Source organism: Neoarius graeffei, chromosome 4 (assembly GCF_027579695.1).
Source record: "Neoarius graeffei isolate fNeoGra1 chromosome 4, fNeoGra1.pri, whole genome shotgun sequence".
NCBI classification, from domain to species: Eukaryota; Metazoa; Chordata; class Actinopteri; order Siluriformes; family Ariidae; genus Neoarius; species Neoarius graeffei.
In genome coordinates, this window is record NC_083572.1 from 81,488,389 (window position 1) to 81,504,726 (window position 16,338).

Genomic DNA, 16,338 nt, shown 5'->3' on the forward strand with positions numbered 1-16,338 from the left:
GTTACTTTAGAATAATATTACTCAAGTAAAAGTAAAATGTATTTTGCAACAAAACAACTCTTAAGAGTACAATTTATCCAAAAAGTTACTCAAGTAAATGTAACGGAGTAAATGTAACTAGTTACTACCGCCTCTAAGTTAGCTAGCTAGCTTAACTAACTAAATTGACATCTATTCGTCATCTTTTAGCTAAACATTATCTACATTCAACAGCATTACTCAACTTACACGATTTGTTTGGAAAAAACTGTCTAAAGTCTTTAGCCTCTTGGCTGGTTTGCTGAACATACAGAAGCGCTGCCCAGATCTGAATCACACTAAAGATACTCATACAATATTTTCTAAAGCGTCTCTGATCACACACGACAGCGGTGTTTGTTTGCCGCCTGAGCTCCGCCTGCTCATGATGCGTTTAGAGGTGGCTCGGAAAAACGCGTTTCCACATGTTAAAAATGAATTGAGTGGTTGTAATGGCTGTAAAAAGTGCGGGGGACAGAGGGCACAAATCCGCTACGCCCATGCTTCCATCTGAAGGGTTCTTCAGTTTTGCCTCCCTGAGTTCAACTAGGGCCCCTTTATGAAGCTGAACTCTCCATAACTCTCAAAATACCCCTGAGGCACCCTTTTTTGTGACTGTGAAGCCCTTCAGACATGATGTGGTTTTTAGCAGGCCGTGGTGGACCTGGGTGGAGTTGCAGTGTCCTTATAGGTGACCACACAGATCATATAACCACTCATTTAGAGAGGCAGGGTGTCAAAGCTTTCAGCCCCAATACAATTCCTCACATTCCACCACGCCCATGGACATGAGCAGAAAGGAGAGAAAAAAGGAGGAAATTAGTTTTTTTTATATAAAAGACTGTTTTGACAGGCAGAGAGCATCAAGCTGACTGTGTGATTTTTGTCACAGGGCTGTAAAAAGCTCATCCAATTGTTTTGTTCGAATCAAAATGATTGGATGGCCTATCTATCAGCCTACCTGTGCACACACTGCCCATGCACTCATTGCATGTGACCAGAGTTTTCCACAAGGCTAGACAGACATATTGCTGAAGCTAGTGAGATGTCGCATAAGAATAGCAGAGAAAAGGCAGCTAAAATTTTCAGTGCCACCTAATGTTACATCTACAACAGCTTGCACTGCTAAACAAAGCAAGAAGAGAAAGACTGTAGTAGAAAAGGCTACGAGAAAAAAGAAATTGGATAAACGCTGTCTTCACGTGCTATCAGAATTAAGGTAAATACAAGTTGCTGACTTGGAAGTTACATATGAACGCCCCCCTCAGCTTGTAATTTTGATTGGGAACTTTAGAAATAATTTTGATTCCCGAGTTCCTGAGTTGGGATGATCTTCATCCTTTCAACATGCCGGAGAAGAAGACAGTGGTACGTAATTGTTTATTTTTAGTAATACAACTAAGGTTAGCTGTTGCTTGTGTACATAATCTCATCTGTAATCTTGACTTGATCTAGAGCAATGCTATTTAGCATGTGCATTACGGAATCAAATTAGGATTTCCCCAGGAAACAAGTAGGAAGGAATCTTGTGTCAGCTACTTTTCATTTCGCTCCAAAACAAAGCACTTGAACATGACGTGAACGTGAGGTCCTCATGAATTAGGATCTTCCAACTAGCATGTGAAGACAGCAAAAGCAAGAGGTCAAACCAGAATGAATGGTATGGCTTTTAAACGACGGTGACAACTGAGGGAGTTATCAGGTTTGTTTTGTTTTTTGGAGGAATTTTTTAGTTGGATATGACAATGATTCGCTCTGCTCCTCTCCTCCAACACTCCTCCAATTCATGTGTTATATTAATTACATTTAGCAGATGCTCTTATCCAGAGTGACATACAACATACCCAAGGTGCAAGGTGCCTTGCTCAAGGGCACTTCAGCCATTCCTGCTGGTCCAGGGAATCAAACCGGCGACCTTTTGGTCCCAAAGCTGATTCTCTAACCATTAGGCCATGGCTTTTCCATGTGTTTCAGAGGAGTGGCTGTGGAGGGAGCGCTGGGTTCATTTGGATACTTTCAAAATCTTGCATACTCTGGCTGGTTTCCCCAAACTCACCCACTCTGACTTTAAAGAAGTGTTGGTTTGAAGATGTTCGAGAGTTGACCATTGAAATGTCTCACTATCGAGTTATAACTACCATGCTACTTTTAAATAGACTTTACCTTAAATGTAAGTTCAACAATCCAGAGAGAGTGAGCAGTGAGCACTCAGGTCAGACATAGCCTAACGTCCTCTGATATCTGCTTTCTCCTCATAGCTTCACAGTTTTAAGGAGCAGTTGATCGCTACAGCACAGAAAGCCCACAGTCTGAATCCAGTCCCAGGGAAAGCCAACGGCGTTCTGTTTCTGAGCCAGCCCATCCTCATCGAGGCTTATGTAGGCCTCATGTCAACGCTTGGCAACCAGAACAAGCTGGGCTACTGCTTAGCAAGAGGCAACGTTGGTTTCTGAATGGAAATTCTGGTTTGATCAGTTAACAGATTTATGGAAGTGAAAGAATGGTTGTATGTTCTAAAAATATAATTCTGAAATGTTTTTAATAATGTTGATTTTTTTGTATACATATTGGACATACTGTTTCTTTTTCAAGTTAAGCATCTCCAAAAATGTTGACAAATCAAAGCAATGTGATTACTGGTACCGTGAAACTGGTTAAATGATTTACTTTGCCGTCAACTAAAGTAGTGTAGCATTCTATGTTAAAATATTCAACAATATATTTTGTCAGAATGTACTTTTTAATCATGAAATTTTACGCTTGATGTTTATATGTTGTCCATGAAAATGAGTTAAGGGTAAAAAAAGAATGTCAGCTTCACTCCTTCTTCTTTAAGAACTAGAGATTTGCCACTAATAAATGAGACAATATCATATTCAAAGTGTACAATATTTTTCTTCTAGATGCTTCAAAAGATTGTCTCTACCCCAGTTTCTGTTTCAGAAGAGGCCGCTTTGGTAGTTGGCATTTTAGGAGGCAGTTGTTGTTGTTGTTGTTGTACCACAGTTTAAGGAAGGTTTGAACCACATAATGGACAGAACTAAGGAAAAAATGAAGAATAAATGTTGAGATACAAAACATAACACAGAGAATGAGTGTTTTACCATCCATGGCATATATCATGTGAATCCCTCATGATTTGTACAATAAGGAGTGTCTCATACAGCAGCTCATTTACCATCGTCCTTAGAGTCTCTTTCTCTTTTCATTTACTCTGTAACAATTCTGTCATCAGTCCCACCATTTGCTGCCCCTTCAATAACGCAACGCTCCTTACAGGCTCCCTGAAGCATGACGGTGTGTGTTATATTAGCATGATGGTAGGAATCTTGTTTTGAACAGCCAAGCAATGTGCTGGAATTTTCCCAGTTATATAATTGCAGTTCTGCTTGTTTATTTCTTCAGCAAAGTGAACAGATTAAACACAAATCCCTGGGTACAGCTGATGCAGAAACTGATTTTACATTCCATTGCCTTTAGGGAGTCAGTCAGAAATCCTCAAATGCACCCATGATGCTATCACTGCCTGTGTGCAGACGATCCTTTTGTTCAATCCATTCATTCCACATTATTAAAACAGTGAAATATATGCCGGTGTGTGTTGAATAGTTGGTTATGTCTTGTATGTTTTTGGAAATATTTTTGAAATACTAGGGGTGACTAAGTTTTGAGCCTCACCCAGAAAACAATGAGATAGGCAAATTAAATTTAGTCTACATAATCTGTGCTACCCAAGTTTCTTGATTCTAACACTTTTCATTTCCTTTTTGCGGCCTCTCGAAATGAACACGCTTGACAGGTATCATGAAAATGGAGAAACTCAAGTACCGGTCTGTGATCAAGTATCTTCGGTTGAAAGGCATGACTCCATCTGAGATCCATGAGGATGTGGTGTGCACACTAGCTAGGGGAAGATGCTCTTTCGTATGCCACAGTCAAATGTTGGGTCACAGAATTCAAGTATGGCAGGGAGAGCCTTGAAGGTCAGGGAGGCCATCGACCATGACCACACCAGAGAACCTTGACCTTGTCCTCGGATGGTTATGGAGGATCGGCGACTGTCATCTCGTCAAATATAGTCCGGCTGTTGAGCAACAAAAAACATGGTATTGTTTGTTTTGTGATAGAAGCATGAAATTTGGCACACTAGCTCAAGTTGATGTATGTAATAATTCTAGATATGGGGGCATTTGATTCATTGTGGTTGCAAGAAAGGGTGTTCGGGTTGATGTAAGTGTATGAAGGCTAATCTTCAGTGTACAGCGTTATGCTTCTGTGGCAGGGACTGTAATCAGTAATGATGAGAGGTATTTTTTCAATATTTTGATATCACATGATCATATGAATCCATATTAACATCTAAAACTTTGAACTGCAAAAATGCTCTTCTGGCAGCCTTTTTATTTACTTAATACTGTATCCCTATGTCATGTGACTAATCACGTGATATCTTTGAGAATAAGAAATTCTCTATTTGTGAGGTAGACATTCAATCAATGTGTAATTTTTTGTAAGCAATCTTATAAAAATACCTTGAAAACAAAAGAAAATTCGTTTAGCCTCGTTTTCATGTTGGGTTGATTTTGCACACACGCATTCCAGGGTTTAGAAGCCGAATTTGAAATGCCCCCATATCAAGAATTATTATATGCAGCATGTTTCAAAAAATTTTATATTATTTGAGATGTAAATATCCCAGAAACTACACAGTCTAGGCAAATGAAACTGAACAGGCTTAATGTTGAACAATATAAGATTTATTCCTCAAAATCTGAATGAGAAATTCAAAGGTATGCGGATTCCATGGACGATTTCACAAATTTTGAATATGCATGCCTAACCCTAACCCAGCCTTCCTCTTTGAACTTTTTGTGCAGTGTCCAAATCTGCATTGCAGTTGGTGCATTTTTAGAGAATTCTCTCATAAATGCACGCTGCTGTCTTGTTCGACTGTGTTTGAGCATACTCTAACACACAAAATGCCTTTTCTTTTCCAGTGAATGGCATTTCTATACCTAAAAAGATAAAAACATAAAATTTTGATCTGTTTCCACACATGCTGTTAAAATTTGAGATCAATTGAACGAGAATTGGCAAAGTTATTAGATTGTGAAATGATATCAAATTTTTTGAAAACACCCTGTACATCAACTTGAGCTAGTGTGCCAAATTTCATGCTTCTATCACAAAGTAAACAATTTCTCACCTTAACAGCCCGACTAATAGCAGACAGTTTGGGCATGTCCCAGGAGCGAGCTGGCAACATTCTGAGGAATGAGCTTGACTTATCGACCCCTCTGGTCAGCATTCCTGGCCTTTTCTCCGACCTGCAGTGCGCTCGCTGGGTGCCACGTCTCCTGACCCAGGAACAGAAGTGCACATGGTGCACCTTGTCCACCAACAATTTGGAACTCTTTGAAGCTGATCTGGAAAATGTCCTGGCTCGGTTCATTAACATGGATGAGTCCTGAGTTCATGACTGAGACCAAACAGCAGTGGAAGCGCCCGTCCTCTCCGACCCCAAAGAAGCCCAAGGTCATGGTCTCAGCCAGAAAGGTCTTGGCATCCCTTTTCTGGGATGCATGAGGCATGTTGCTGGTGGATTATCTCCAAAAGGGCCACACCGTCACTGGACATTACTACGCCGACCTGCTGATATACCTGTGTGAGAACATCAAGAAGAAAAGGCCAGGAATGCTGACCAGAGGAGTCTTGTTCTATCAGGACAATGCTCCGGCCCACACCTCAGTGGTGGCGATGGCAAAAAATCCATGACTGTAGCTTCCAACTCGTCCCTCACCCACCATACTCACCAGACCTTGTACCCCCTGATTTCCACCTGTTCCCAAACCTGAAAAAGGATCTAACTGGACAACGCTACGCCACCGATGAGGAGGTCATGGAGGCCGTGAAAGCCTACCTTGGGACCCAAACACAGGACTTCTACTCCAGTGGGATCCAGACACTCCACCACTGGTGGAAGAAGTGTGTTGACTTGAAGGGAGATTATGTTCAAAAATGAAGCATTAAAAGATTTCTATTGGCTGTCATTTCCTGGAGGCTCAAAACTTATCAGTCACTCCTTGTACTCTAAAAGTAGATCCAGTTTTAGCTCTATTTCTAATGAGTAACTTACAGCTCTCATTATCATCTACTAATTGTTTGTATGTAGTGATACGTTTTTATAAAGTCTTTTCAGTACGTTATAAAAGCACTTAGTAATAAAGTGCATTCTTTCCAGCTGCCGGTGTTTTATGCAAAAGGGAGCCTGCTGTCCTGGTTCAGCATGTGAAATGAATAAAAATTTAATAAACATGCACAATACAGTTAGCCTACTGCATATTATGCATTAAAGTGCATATTCTGGACCAATTTAAAGAATGTCCCTTTCCACACTCATCCAGAAGGGTAATTTTGCACAAGGCCATCTGTCTACAGCAGAAAAAAATAAAATAACAAAACACGTCTGGAAAAATCCCAAGGGAGTCTGGAGCCAGATTTGTGACGTCACCTGCGGAAGCGCCAGCAGGCTGTGTGAGCTTTGCACGGTTTCAGTGCACAGCCTGTATAGACCAAGCGCTCCCATTTCTCTCTCATTGTCCGGTCTTTTGGGAAACGATGAGTACTAATCCCATCAAGGTTGGTGTTGCGACACCCTCCTACGATACATCTGTTAACCATTTTAATAATTACGCGATAACGTTGAAGAAATTTGCAGAAAACCACCAGGTCGTTTTCTCATAAACAAACCAGCGCTGACATAGGATTCAGAAGGAGGCATCCTGCACGTGACATCACGAAAATCAATGTTTCCCAGGAAATTCAAATGCCAAGTTTTTTCAGAGGCGGACCAATTCGCCTCAAATGGCTTGATTTCAACTGAATTTTTCTGGTATTGCGAAAGGTAAAAAAATTGCACAAAATGCAAAATGTGACAGATATTTGACCAAAGTTTAATATAAAATAGGAGAATTACATTGATTTTGCTCCTGAATTTACCCGTGATATGCACTTTAAGCGGGCGGCACGGTGGTGTAGTGGTTAGCGCTGTCGCCTCACAGCAAGAAGGTCCTGGGTTCGAGCCCCGGGGCCGGTGAGGGCCTTTCTGTGTGGAGTTTGCATGTTCTCCCCGTGTCCGCGTGTCCTCCGGGTGCTCCGGTTTCCCCCACAGTCCAAAGACATGCAGGTTAGGTTAACTGGTGACTCTAAATTGACCGTAGGTGTGAGTGTGAATGGTTGTCTGTGTCTATGTGTCAGCCCTGTGATGACCTGGCGACTTGTCCAGGGTGTACCCCGCCTTTCGCCCGTAGTCAGCTGGGATAGGCTCCAGCTTGCCTGCGACCCTGTAGAAGGATAAAGCGGCTAGAGATAATGAGATGAGATGAGATGCACTTTAAGCGGGCGGCACGGTGGTGTAGTGGTTAGCGCTGTCGCCTCACAGCAAGAAGGTCCTGGGTTCGAGCCCCGGGGCCGGTGAGGGCCTTTCTGTGTGGAGTTTGCATGTTCTCCCCGTGTCCGTGTGTCCTCCGGGTGCTCCGGTTTCCCCCACAGTCCAAAGACATGCAGGTTAGGTTAACTGGTGACTCTAAATTGACCATAGGTGTGAGTGTGAATGGTTGTCTGTGTCTATGTGTCAGCCCTGTGATGACCTGGCGACTTGTCCAGGGTGTACCCCGCCTTTCGCCCGTAGTCAGCTGGGATAGGCTCCAGCTTGCCTGCAACCCTGTAGAAGGATAAAGCGGCTAGAGATAATGAGATGAGATGAGATGCACTTTAAGCTCATGTTCATCTGATTGCATTTTCAGACTCTACACCATGGGCGTGTAGAGTCTGCCCCCTTCACCATTGAATGTGAAGGGAGCGTGTCCCCTTCACATTTCATAATTCTTTGTTTGGACCCCCCCACATTTAACATAAAATATTAGTTCACCCAGCGCCATTTCTATTGCTTCGTGAAAGAATCCATTCCACTTGATCGATAAGAGAATACACATACCACTGAAAATCCACTCTGGGTTTTCTGGGCGTTACCTACAACAGCTCACCGCACGCGAGTGAAGTGAATCTCAGCGTGAGCACAGAAATGTTGGTGCAGCTGCTCGAAAGTGGAGGAGGTGACGTCAGCCCCATTGCCACCTCACAACGTCTAGCTTATTCTTTTGTTATACGGTATGCCCTCAAAATTAACCCTAGGCCATGTTAAATTATGTTCAACTAAACAATGAAATAAGCTTAGCCTAATGGGGTATTCTTGGTTGATGATGAATTGTTTGCAGTATTTGCTCCCTCCCCAGACACGATGGACATAAGGACATTCTTTACAAAGAAGAGGAAAGTCAGTCAAAATTTCCCCACAGGACAGGGTTTTTGTCCCAATGGAAATGTTAGTGCAGTTAGCTGGCTAGTCAATGTTAGATGTATCAGCTAGCTTAATGTTAGCTGTCATTTAATTCAAACCCAGTAGGCCTGCCTTACTGTAATGCCAAGAATGAGGTCAAGTCTGCTCTGATTATATTTATTGATTCCCTGTTGTGATTTGAAGAACTTGTTTTGTCTGGTCTTTGGCAGTTTTCTGGAAAGTAACATGGGAAATCAGTGTATGGGGAAGGAACAGTAGAAAGGAAAGCAATGGAGAGAGATGGATGTTATTCCAGGTGGATTGTGAAGGAAAGGGGGATAAAAGTTATGAAGTGGTAGAAATTGTGGTGGCACCAATGTAAGAAGGAGTTATATCTATAAATCTATTTGTTATACTAATCTGTAAATGTTACTGTAGTACCACCATTGCATGTAGGTTGACAAAACTGCACTTGTTCATTGTGTGAAGTTCTCTTTTATGTGTTGTTGCTTGACACAGTGTGATTTTGTGTTATGAAGACTGCATGATGCCATGTCATTTTTGTTACAAGTATCACTAAATCGGAAAAAAGTAAAATGCACCCACTAAAGTCACTGCTGGTGGTGAACAAAATTACACCTGTTCATTGCGTGAAGTTATTTTTTGTGTCACTGTTGCTGGACACAGTGTGATTTTGTGTTATGAAGTTTGCATGATGCCATGTCATGCCTGTTCATTGTGTGAAATTGTGAATATTCTTGTTTTTAAACATTCAGTTGAGTGTCACTATTGCTTGGCACAGTGGCAGGTTGTGTTACATCTAAAACTAAATAAAAAAGGAAACACAAAATAAAAAGTAAAATGCACCCATAAAGTCATTGTTGGTGATGAATTGTGTCACATTCATCTCGTTATCTTAGGCAGAGCAGTGGGTTTAAAAACAGGCTGATGAATATATGGACTAGTTGAATGAGGACTTATTGTTGAGTCTCTAATGCCGCTTTTCCACTACAAACGCGGCTGAGTCGGGCTGAGCCGTGCCGTGCTGAGTCGGGCTGAGCGGGGCTGTTGGAGTTGCATTTCGACTACAACCGCGCTGAACCGTGCTGGCTGGAAGTGGGTGGACACATTGGGTGGAGTTAGCGAAAGTGGGTGGACGTCGTGATGTCGTTAAGCAGCGCAAACAGTGACATCAGTGATCTTTTAAGCGGTAGTCTCACGACCCGAATAGTAAACAATAAACATGGAGGACATGGAGTCGTTAGTGTTGCTGGTCTTGGTGCTGTGGCTTGTTGTCACCGACAACGCCAACAGATACTGGCAAGAGCGTATAGATGAGGCGAGGCACATAAGGCTTCAGAAATTCTCGTAATTCGTAATTATTCTTCTTCCGGGTTTACGGTGTTTACAGATCCCAGCGTGCTGGCGGGGAGTGTGTGGGCATGTGAGGACACTCCTCCTCACCAATCAGTGCACAGGGGAGTGTCTGCTCACGCCCCCAACCTCACTCAGCTCGGTTTGGCTCGCTTCAGCCCCACTCCAAAACGGTGCGAGTTTTAGGGGCTAAGCAGGGCTGAAGCGAGCTGAGTCGTGCTGGTTTTTGGTAGTCGAAACGCGAGCCGTGTCGGGCTGAAGTGAGCTGAAGAGAGCTGAAGTGAGCTGAAAAAGGGTAGTGGAAAAGGGCCATAAAATAGTCATTGAATTAAGTGACTTTTGTCGGTAAAATTAGGTGTTTAACAACCTGTTAAAAATACACCAGAATGCAGGAAATGGCATCTAATTAATTAAAAAATTTTTGGGGGAGGACCCCCAGACTCCCCGCCAGTGTCGTCGTCCCCCCCGCCACACACACACACACACATTAAAAACGCTTCTGACGCCCCTGCTCTACACAATGGCCCACTGTTAATGTGTACACTGCTCCCAGGTTTTATACACGCCACTCTGTGCATGTGTGCATTCTTGTCACTCAGCAGCCTCCCACTGTATCCACTTACATGCTCAAGGTGTACAGTGTCACATGTTAAAAACGAAAACATGCTGCTTGGTGTGATCTTACTGTAAATAATAATGTGTGCAGCATAATGCAACACTCTTTAACATGTCATAATATTTTGTTGAATTAAAACATAATACTATATGATTCCGAGTGATATTCCGGATATTATTATAGCCACAGCATATGCTACTTCCTCTGTAAATTGGAGTGTGTTATTGAACCAACCGAGGACAAAATAAAAACTCAACTCAAAAACAAAACCCAAAAAAAAAAAGTATTTGATAGTAAGAATGTATCTTTTTTTATTTTTCAAGAATTATCACATTTTTCACAAATTGCTACCGCTATTTCACTGGTTTGTTTACATTCTAAGCAGAAATGATTTTGTTGGACGTTTCGTATAAAGTTTTTATTTATTGAATTTGCAAAATAATAAAAATGCTCTCCATTATCCATTAGTGATGGGTAATGGATAATCCATTATCCATTACCCATCACTGCTTGTCCTGTGCAAGGTCATGGGCAAGCTGGAGCCTATCCCAGCTGACGATGGGCGAGAGGCGGGGTACACCCTGGACAAATCACCAGATTATCGCAGGCCTATAAAACTGCTCTGTTTCTCAAAATCCAGTGAATGTGGATACAATAAAACAGTCATTCCACTTAATCTCGTCGTGCATGGCTTATAACCAACTCGGCACTCCATGCCTATCAGCTCATATAGGACTCGATTTTGTGGAATAACTGTTAAATATCCCTCATCAAAAGATTCCCGTTCAGGGATTGGCCAAGGATGGCTCATGTGACATAAAATAGTGTCAAAATGTAAAAAAAAATGGATATGGTGTGAGTCAGTCATTGTATATTCTGGATATACCATGAACTAACGTCACAATTTCAAGCTGTACAGCCGACTCAAGTCACAGCTGTGGCTTCGTGAGCATTTCAGTTTGTGTAGATCTATGTATCATGATCATGCCTAGCGAGGCAGGCGATAGCATGGTTAAAATAAATAAAAATTATGAAAAAAAAATTTTTTAAGCGATAACATGGTACACTGTACATACACAAGTTGAAGGTTGCTCTGACGTAAACAAACATGGCTGCCTCCAGTGAGTTGATGCCAAGATTCAATCTCATAGACAAAAGTTCAAAATTATCACTTTTAGTTTGGAATTTTTTGATGAGGGATATACTAGTGCATCTCAAAAAATTAGAATATTGTGAAAAAGTTCAATATTTTCCATCAGTTATTTAAGAAAGTGAAAATGTTATATATTATAGACTCATTACACATAAACTAAAATGTTTCAAGCATTTTTCTATTTTAATTTTAATCAGTATGGCATACAGTACAAAAACATTAAAAAAAAAAACATCTCAAAATATTAGAATATTTCATTTCGAGTTTGAGTAAAACAGTATGAACACAGTGTATCTCTCGGTCTAGTTCAGTACACACAACCACAATCATGGGGAAGACTGCTGACTTGACTGTTGTCCAGAAGATGATCACTGATGCCCTCCACAAGGAGGGTAAGCCACAAAAGGTCATTGCTGAAAAGGGTGGCTGGAAAAGGTGCACAAGCAACAGGGATGGCCGCAGTCTTGAGAGGATTGTCAAGAAACGTTGATTCAAGAACTTGGGAGAGCTTCACAAGGAGTGGACTGAGGCTGGTGTCAGTGTATCAAGACCCATCACGAACAGACATCTTCAAGAAAGGGGATACAACTTTCGCATTCCTAATATCAAGCTACTCCTGAGCCAGAGACAATGTCAGAAGTGTCTTATCTGGGCTAAGGAGAGAAAGAAATGGACTGTTGCTCAGTGGTCCAAAGTCCTCTTTTCAGATGAAAGTACATTTTGCATTTAATTTGGAAATCACGGTTCTAGAGTCTGGAGGAAGAGTGGAGAGGCACAGAATCCAAGGTGTTTGAAACCCAGTGTGAAGTTTCCACAGTCTGTGATGATTTGGGGTGCCATGTTATCTGCTGGTGTTGGTCCACTGTATTTTATCAAGTCCAAAGTCAACACAGCCATCTACCAGGAGATTTTAGAGCACTTCATGCTTCCATCTGCTGACGAGCTTTTTGGAGATGCTGATTTCCTTTTCCAGCAGGACTTAGCACCTACTCACAGTGCCAAAACTACTACCAAATGGTTTGCTGACCATGATATTACTGTGTTTGATTGGCCAGCCAACTTGCCTGACCTGAACCCCATAGAGAATCTATGGGGTATTGTCAAGAGGAAGATGAGAAACACCCGACCCAAAAATACAGATACGCTGAAGGCCACTATCAAAGCAACCTGGGCTTCAATAACACCTCAGCAGTGCCACAGGCTGATCACCTCCATGCCACACCCCATTGATACAGTAATTCATGGTAAAGGAGCCCCAACCAAGTATTGAGTGTATAAATGAATATACTTTTCAGAAGTTGGACATTTCTGTATTGTAAATCCTTTTTTTGATCAATCTTAGGGAATATTCTAATAATTTGAGATACTGGATTTCTGATTTTCATGAGCTATAAGCCATAATCATCAAAATTAAAACAAAAAAGGCTTTAAATATTTCACTTTACATGTAATGAATATAGAATATATGAAAGTTTACCTTTTTGAATTAAATTATGAACAAAATGAACTTTTTCATGGTATTCTAATTCTTTGAGATGCACTAGTATATATCAAATATACAGTACCATGCACTGAGAGGCACTGGTAATTATGGATTCTTTTCAGTGACTGGCATAGTACTATTTTCTTTGGGGCTGCGTCCATCAGAAAATAGTACTATGCCAGTTACCTCGGAAAATCCATAATTTCAACCGGAGCCTCTGAGTGCATGGTATATTTGATTATTAGTTTACAGTGGGTCAATGCCTGGATCAATATCTGAAGAGCTACATGTCTCTACTTGTATTCTTTATCAATTCCAGATCTGTTGGAGTTGAATCTATGTTCAAAATGCCTGAAACTGTAGAATCGACTCTTTTGGAATCGACTCGCAGCATTAATCATCAGAGAAAACCTTATGGTAAGAAAGATGGCCATTAATATTAATATTAATTTTACTTAAGGAAACTGTTTGGTTATACAGGGTTAGTCAAAATCATCTTAACACTAATGGATTATTTTTCTCCTGAATGTGTGGGGCGGCCGACGAGGGCCTTTCTGTGGAGTTTGCATGTTCTCCCCTGTAGTATTATACCAGGTGGGTGTAGCACAGAAGCACAGCAGGCCAGAACTGAGTTCTCAATAACTCTTTTATTTTCAAGCTTTTCAGCGTTCGCTCATACACACCATACACACACACACACACACACACGTTCTGGTCGGGAGAGCTCCCTTCCTCTGCTCTCCCTCTCCTCTTATAGGGCGCGATCACTGAGGAAGACACACAAACACAGGTTAATTCCTGTCAGGTGCAGTGATTCTGCCACTTATCTTCCCTGACTCCGCCCTCCCTTCACAGACTGACGCTTGACCACGCCCCTGCTGCCACATACCCCCACCGCCCGACTCAGGCCGGGGAGCCGTCCGCCCTGCAGCCGACTCCCCACCCCCCTTGACGGGAGAGGAACTCCGCCACGACCATCTGTGCCCCCGGCCTGTGGACCACCTCGAACTTAAACGGCTGGAATGCCAGATACCAACGGGTGATCCATGCGTTGGCATCCTTCATGCAGTGGAGCCACTGCAGGGGCACGTGGTCCGACCAGAGGGTGAAAGGGCGCCCCAGCAGGTAGTAGCGGAGGGCGAGGACCGCCCACTTGATGGCAAGGCACTCCTTCTCTATGGTGCTGTACCTGCCCTCGCGCACCGACAGCTTGTGGCTGATGTACAGCACTGGGTGGTCCTCACCCTCCACCTCCTGGGACAGAACAGCCCCCAGCCCTCTGTCTGATGCGTCTGTCTGCAAAACAAAGGGGAGAGAAAAGTCAGGGGAGTGTAATAGTGGGCCCCCCACACAGTGCAGCCTTTACCTTAAAGAAAGCCCGCTGGCATTACTCCGTCCACTGGACCGGATCTGGTGCCCCCTTTTTAGTGAGATCAGTCAGCGGGCTGGTGACGTCTGAATAATTAGGTATAAACCTACGATAGTAGCCAGCCAGCCCCAGGAACTGTCTCACCCCCTTTTTGGTCTTGGGCCTCGGGCAGGCTGCAATCGCTGCTGTCTTATTGATTTGGGAACGCACCTGCCCATTGCCCAAGTGGAAGCCCAGATACCGTACTTCCACCCACCCAATCGCACACTTCTTTGGGTTGGCTGTGAGCCCCGCTCGCCTCAGTGACCCAAGGACAGCCCTTAGGTGTTCTAGGTGCCGCGGCCAGTCATTACTATAAATAATAATGTCGTCCAGGTATGCAGCCGCATAGGTGGTGTGGGGGCGGAGGACCCTGTCCATAAGCTGCTGGAATGTAGCGGGTGCCGCAAACAGCCCAAAAGGAAGTGTGACAAACTGGTGTAAGCCAAACGGTGTGGAAAAGGCCGTTTTCTCTCGGGATAGCGGAGTCAAGGGGATCTGCCAATATGCCTTTGTCAAATCCAGTGTCGAATAAAAGTGAGCCGTGCCTAGTCGATCGAGCAACTCGTCAATACGAGGCATTGGGTATGTGTCAAACTTAAACACTGCGTTGACTTTTCTATAGTCCACACAGAACCGGACCGACCCATCTGCCTTGGGAACCAAGACCACCGGGCTGCTCCAGTCACTGTGACTCCTCGACGATGCCCATTTCGAGCATGGCCTCGAGTTCTTCCCGAACTGCCTTTTTCTTGTGTTCGGGCAGTCTCTAAGGGCGGCTGCGCGCTACTACCCCCGGGGGCATCTCAATGTGGTGTTCTATGAGGTGGGTACGGCCGGGCAGGGGCAAGAACACGTCAGAAAATTCTGTTTGCAACTGGGCTACCTCCGTGAGCTGGGTTGGGGAGAGGTGGTTTCCACAGGGGACCAGATCGGTAGGCAATGTCAGTTTTCCCTTTTGAACCTCCAGCCCCAGCTCCGCCTTCTCTGGAACCACCGACACCAACGCCACAGGGACCTCCTCATTCCAAAGTTTTAACAGATTGAGGTGGTAAATCTGTAATGCCCCACCCCTGTCCATTTGCCTCACCTCATAGTCGAAGTCCCCGACTCGCCGTGTGACCTCAAAGGGTCCTTGCCACCTGGCGATTAATTTGGAGCTCGACGTGGGCAACAACACGAGTACTTTATCTCCCGGTGTGAACTCCCTAAGGCGCGTGCCCCTGTCGTACAGACGGACTTGACGTTCTTGGGCCTGCCGCAAATTCTCCTGGGTTAAGTGCGTGAGGGTGTGGAGTTTGGCGCACAGGTCGGTAACATACTGAATTTCATTTTTACTTGTTGAAGGTCCCTCCTCCGAATTTTCATGCAGCACATCTAGAATGCCACGTGGCTTATGCCCATATAATAATTCGAATGGGGAGAACCCTGTGGAGGCTTGTGGGACCTCTCGCACTGTGAATAACAGGGGCTCGAGCCATTTATCCCAGTTGCGTGCATCCTCGCTTACAAATTTTTTAATTATGTTTTTGAGGGTGCAGTTGAACCGTTCGACTAAGCCATCCGTTTGTGGATGATAAACGCTGGTGCAGATAGGCTTAATTCCCAGTAACCCATACAGTTTGCGCAGTGTGCGTGACATAAACATAGTGCCTTGATCAGTCAGAATCTCTTTGGGGATTCCGACTTGGGAGATGATGCGGAAGAGCGCTTCCGCAATACTGCGTGTGGAGATATTACGAAGAGGAACCGCTTCCGGATATCGCGTTGCATAGTCCACCAGAACTAAAATAAAGCAATATCCTCGTGTTGACCAATCTAATGGCTCAACGAGACCCATCCCAGTTCTTTCGAATGGGGTCTCGATTAATGGCAGAGGGCGCAGAGGTACTTTTGGAATGGCCGCTGGATTTACTAATTGGCATTCGTGGCATGCCGTACTCCTGCG

General features: G+C 43.6%; 1 protein-coding gene across 1 annotated transcript in view; it reads left to right on the forward strand.

Moving 5' to 3' along the window:
- The window catches only part of tprg1 (tumor protein p63 regulated 1), a 66,171-nt gene extending 62,564 nt beyond the window's left edge, over positions 1-3,607 (forward strand). Inside the window, exon 6 of the mRNA XM_060919817.1 lies at positions 2,277-3,607. Coding sequence (XP_060775800.1) covers positions 2,277-2,471 — 195 coding nt within the window. The 3' untranslated portion in view covers positions 2,472-3,607. The remainder of the gene's footprint in view (positions 1-2,276) is intronic.
- Positions 3,608-16,338: the final 12,731 nt, after the last annotated feature.